This window comes from Colobus angolensis, unplaced genomic scaffold (assembly GCF_000951035.1).
Source record: "Colobus angolensis palliatus isolate OR3802 unplaced genomic scaffold, Cang.pa_1.0 Scaffold413, whole genome shotgun sequence".
NCBI classification, from domain to species: domain Eukaryota; kingdom Metazoa; phylum Chordata; class Mammalia; order Primates; family Cercopithecidae; genus Colobus; species Colobus angolensis.
The window spans coordinates 1736547-1742044 of NW_012117522.1; the positions used below are offsets into that span (position 1 = coordinate 1736547).

At 46.8% G+C, this 5498-nt stretch overlaps 2 protein-coding genes across 2 annotated transcripts in view; one reads left to right on the plus strand and one right to left on the minus strand.

Moving 5' to 3' along the window:
* Positions 1–3894, minus strand: part of GCKR (glucokinase (hexokinase 4) regulator) — a 28889-nt gene extending 24995 nt beyond the window's left edge. The window contains 8 exon segments of the mRNA XM_011956328.1: positions 668–718; positions 1299–1352; positions 1535–1601; positions 1948–2021; positions 2419–2487; positions 3110–3178; positions 3341–3496; positions 3775–3894. Of these exon segments, the coding sequence (XP_011811718.1) occupies positions 668–718; positions 1299–1352; positions 1535–1601; positions 1948–2021; positions 2419–2487; positions 3110–3178; positions 3341–3496; positions 3775–3834 (600 nt within the window). The 5' untranslated portion in view covers positions 3835–3894.
* Positions 3895–5119: 1225 nt separating this feature from the next.
* The window catches only part of FNDC4 (fibronectin type III domain containing 4), a 5927-nt gene continuing 5548 nt past the window's right edge, over positions 5120–5498 (plus strand). The window contains exons 1-2 of the mRNA XM_011956329.1: positions 5120–5193; positions 5250–5323. Coding sequence (XP_011811719.1) covers positions 5120–5193; positions 5250–5323 — 148 coding nt within the window. The remainder of the gene's footprint in view (positions 5194–5249; positions 5324–5498) is intronic.

Genomic DNA, 5498 nt, shown 5'->3' on the forward strand with positions numbered 1-5498 from the left:
GGAGCCTGATGGTGAAGAGAGAGAAGGGCATGATGAGGGGGTCATTACTCTGACTGGTGCCCGAGGCTCAAGTGCATCAGAATCCTTCAGAATGCTTGTTCAAAATGCAGATTCCTAGGTATAGTTACAATCTACTGGATCCACATTTGAAGGGGGAGCACATTTTTAACAAGTACCTCAAGGGCACTACATTTTTAACAAGTTCCCCAAGGAAATCGTCTGCATGGTAAAGTTGGAATACTATTGAACTAAATCATAAGCTCTTTGAAGTCAATATCCTCTTCTCTTTGTGTGCTTCCTTCCACATATAACACTGGTGGGATCTAGTTTCTGCTCAGTGAATTCTTAGAGCCAGAGAGCTGCAGAATTGAGAGGAAACTTGGAGTCATCTGGCTCAGTGCTTCTCAAACTACCTGGAAATCTTGTTAAAATGCTCAGTAGGTCTGGAGTGGGGCCTGAGATTTTGTGTTTCTAACAAGTCCCAGGTGACATTGATGTTGCTGGTGCAGGCACCATATTTTAAGTAGCAAGGGATTAGTCCAGGGGCCATATTTTTCTGTAAAATGCCAGATAGTAAATACTTTAGGGTTTGTGGGCCCTATGGTCTCTGTCCAATTACTCGACCCTATGGTTAGAGCATGAAAGAGGCCCTAGGCCATATGTAAACAAAAATGGCTGTGTTCCAATAAAACTTTATTTTAGGGGCTAGACATGGTGACTCACACCTGTAATCCTAGCACTTTGGGAAGCCAAGGTGGGCAGATCACTTGAGGTCAGGAGTTCAAGACTAGCCTGGCCAACATGGTGAAACCCTGTCTCTACTACAAATGCAAAAATTAGCCGGACATGGTGGTGGGCACTTGTAATCCCAGCTTTTTGGGAGGCTGAGGCAGGAGAATTGCTTGAATCCTGGAGGCGGAGGTTACAGTGAGCCGAAATCATGTCATTGCACTCCAGCCTGGGTGACAGACCAAGACTCCATCTCAAAAACAAACAAACAAACATTAAAAACAGGCAGCTGGCTGCATTGGCCAGCTAGTATAGTTTGCTTAGCCCTGGACTAGTCCACCTATCTTGGTTGCTGATTGATTGATACACAGTTATTCTGAAATAGAATCCCTTCCCCATCTTCCCACATTCACACGACTCGATCCAAGTTAGTGAAACTAAAACCAAAATTCTTTGAGCAAACTTCCTGCTTTCTAGCACCCATCTCATTGATCTATCTTCCATGCTATTCCATTCCCACTCACTTCTTCTCTCTAAAATTGATCCGCTCAACCCATCTTTCTACTCACAGAGAGTCCCACAGAAATGCCAATAATAATCACCCTCTTCTTCCCAGCAGCCACCTGGGAGACGAGGACGGACAAGGCAGTGTAACTGGGAGGATTCCAGGGCACAAACCTACAGTGTGAGGATATCAGGGCCAGGAACAGGGGAGGGAGGAAATAGGCTTTGGCTGAATGCTGGGGCTTTTACGGCCCCATGAGAAGATAGAGGTCTCTGGTCAATATCAGTGAAAAGCACAGACCTTCTTCAGTTCCTCAATCCCGTGTAAGGCACTATCTTCTGTCCCCTCCCTAGAGGCCACCACAGACCTAAGAGGACAGACTCAAGGTCAGTGGCACTGGTTGGGAAGCAGAAGCCTATGGTTTATTATGGCAGGTTACATTAAGAGATGGGAATAAAGGGAAAACTGTTGTTGAATGAGCACCCACAGTTTGTTGGGCACCATGATAGACACTCTGTAGAGTTGAAAAACTCAAATACCTACAACAGCCAGTCAGGCAACATAAGTACGTGAAGTGGTCCAAGTGTAAGGGAATAAGGAATGGTGGGGACTAAGGCAAGCTGGACACAATCTCTGTGTAAAGGCATTCAAACTCAGTTTCTAAGAAATACTATTCAGGTCAAACAAAATATTCATAGGCTAACTTGGCTTACCTGTCACCCCCTGCAGTGAGGTAGGTGTAAAGAGATTTCTGTCCCAGACCTTTCATCAGCTGATTAAAGGACACCTGTAAGGGGGTGAGGATGTAAAGAGGTAATGACAGAGAAGAAACAATTATCTTGGATTTTCAACTCCTAGAGGGCAGAGACTACATAATGATTCTCTTAGACCAGTGCTTAACCCAGTCCTACATGGAATCTGGCACTTAAAGCTGCTACTTGGAGATGATTACTTGGTGGTGCATGGGATGGAGAGACATTGACAACATACTGGCGGGACTTAGATGGGCCCAGAAGAAATGGGACTTCATGGTGCCATCTAGCTTTTGGAAGAGAGAGCAAGCCAGGCTTGGAGTCCAAGTCTAGTGAGGGGCCACCTGGGAGCTTAGTTATGATGATCTTTGTGCTTCTGAGGGTCACCTCCAGAAGTGGAGGGGGAAGAAAACTGGGGACCAGGGTGCTCACCGACATGAGGAATGCCATCCGGCCAGAGGTACCCCCTCCACTCAGCACAATCAGCCCCCCATCTGGCTCCTGAAGAAGGAAAGAGGCATGTATCACCAGGGCCTGGCTCAGGTTGGAGGAAGAATATTCTTTTTTTTTGTCAGTAATGCAAGAGGAATTGGAAAGACTCCTTATCCCTCCTCTCATCACAAAACTGAACAAATACATGCAGCGTAATGTAGCAAAAAGAACACTGGATTAGAGAAACCAGTTTCACTCCCACGTCTTGCTCCACTAGTTGTTCAAATCCTTACTTATTCCAGAAAGAACTGAAAGCAGCTTTGTCATCTAAATAAAAGTAAATAATAAAAGCAGCATTATCCAGCAATTATTAGCTGAGTGTATTTGAGCAAGCTATAATGATCATCCTTTCTAAGTCTTTGTTTTTTCATCTGACAAAAACAAACAGAAGTCATATCAATTTCACAGGCTTTTGTGAGGGTAATAGGTGTGAAAGTTGATTGTCAATTATAAAGTATTAAGCAGATGAGTTATTATTATTTATTCATAAGATGAAAACAAGCATCCAAAAGGGGGGATTTCCAAAAGGGAAAAAGGAGAATGAGATCTATCCAAGTGAGAAATAGAGACAATAAAAAGAGAAAGATGGAAACAGGAAAGTTTAGGCAGGGAACACAAGGAAGGTTAGTACCTTTGGCACTTCCTGAACTTTCCCAGCCACCTGTACCATGGTGGTCAGAATGGATTCGCTGCAGAGTCTCTGTAGGGAACAGGCAGGAATGAGAAGCCAAAAAAAGGAGGACGCTGGATGGCGGAGGGGGTCTCAGGGTTTCTGATATTAGGAGCCATGGTCAGGGAGAGCAGAGGTGGGGTTGGGGTTGGCATGTTTATGTGCAGGGCCCAGGTCTTGGGTCTTGGTTACCTGGTATGTGGGCAGGGCTTGCCCCTCCTCCTGGAAGATCTCAGCATCACATTGTCCCAGCAGTCGAACAATTTCCTCAGCATCTGCTTTGTCTAGGTCCTGGGTCAGTGGGTTTGACTTCTCTGTGACTGGCACAGCTGCCTCGTACCCAGACAACTAGAAGGAAGAGGGGACAAGGATGGAGCAGGAAGCCAAAGCTTCATTCACACCTGTAAGCTGGAGGGGGGAGTGGCAGCAGGTACAGAGTTGGGACTCACACACACGGACACACACACCACATTAGAAACTCAGCTTGCACTTAGTACTCTGGGCATATTAGGGAAAGAACATCAGGAAGGAAGAAGAGGTGAGCAGAAACCAGGGTGGAGGGAAGACTGGATGAAAAATAATTCTAGGAATCAGCACAGAAAGCCAACATGAGGAAGGGGTCTCACCTCCCACTTGCCAGGCTCCAGGGTCTCAATAACATGTTGAAACCGTTTTGTGCCTGGCATGGTCCCGTGCTGTGGATACACTGTTCCACCTGCCTCTTCAGCCACACAAACCCCTCTGGTCACAATGACTCTGCTTCTAGTTGGCAGGGCCTTATCTGAGCCACAGTGATGATTAACCCAAGCACCCTAGGCTCTCAGAGCACCACCCCCTGTACCACTGCCTGCACCACCCTTTCCTGGTCACTAGGCCCCCAGCCCTCTGGTAACCCCAGGGAAACTCCTGGGGTTCCTCTTTGCATGCACCCTGACTCGCCAAGTCTCTGCTTTGGCCCTTAAAGATGAAGACCTGAGGCTCGGGACTTTTGCCCTACAGGGACAATGCCCTCCTCTCCGGAGGACCTGGAGCCTGGGAGTGCAGGACAACACCCATGGCAGTGAGAATCCCTGGGCAAGTGTCCTCTGAGGCCAGAGATCAGGGTCGCCAGGTCAGCAGAAGTCGGAGGACCCGGCCCATGGCTTGATCACATGCTTAGCACGCACAGTCCCGCTGATCCCATTTTATCCTCTCCTCTCAGAAAGGAAGGCAGCAGAAGCTTCCGAGCCCCAAGTGTGCACACACTGTACTGGATATTACTGCGGGAAAAAATCTCACAGAAACAGAAATACTGCATTGAGAATTAGAAACCAAAGGATCTGCCCTAAATACAATGTTAGCCAACATTTATTTACACTGAACAACACACTTTTCACAGACAGTATTTCACTGGATACACCAACACTAAGATGTTGGTCAATACTGACAGCCTCATTTTTCAGGTGATGAAACAGGCTCAGAGTAGTTGAGTTGGTTGCTTAAGATCACACAACTGGACAAATTGGGACTCATACCCAGGTTCTCAATTCAGATTTCAGATTCAACCAAAGCATGAAATAATGTAAGGGCTTACACGTTATTGAACAAAGAAGTAACTAACAGATTGGGGCAAATTAATCATCATCATCCAGTCACACAGTGTTGTGAGATTTATAAAGATCCTTCCCCAACATTGTCTCATTTGAGCCTCACAACAACCCTGTGAGATTTCACACGCTTTGCTTTACAGGTGGGAAACCTGAGGCACAAATAAACCAGTTTCTCCAAAATCACACCGTAAGTGGCAGAGCTTTAGAAAAACAAAAAAAGAAAAGAAAGGAATAATTTTTTTTATTAAAAAAGGCATAGGTCTTTGCGCTTTGATTCTCCCTAGAAGCCCAACACTCTTAACAATCGCTGTATCTCCAGGTTTTAACATAATGCCAGACACATAGGAGATGTTCAATAAATATTTGCTGAATAAATGAAAGAATGAATGAGAAAGTGAACGGAATTAAATCAGATGATGAATGGGAAAGAGACTTAAATGCTGACGCAGTCTACAAGTAAGGGATCGTTAAAGCAATTATTATCTCCCTCCCTCTCTCCCCTCTCCTCTTAGCCCCTCGGGCACTGGAGGTGGAATTCCTCCTCTCAACTTGGCTCTTCCACGCGGGGAGGAAGGGGATCTCCCAGGTGCGGGAGACCCTAGCACCTGCGCCTCCCCCCACGCCCCCGCCGGCTCGTCCGCTTGAGCTGGGAGAGAGAAGGGAAAAGGGACGGAGGCCCCAGAGGCGCCATTGGGAGGGTCATGGGAGGAGCCCCGAGAGGACGGGGTGTGAGGGGGCGGGAGGGGAATGACGGCGGCGAG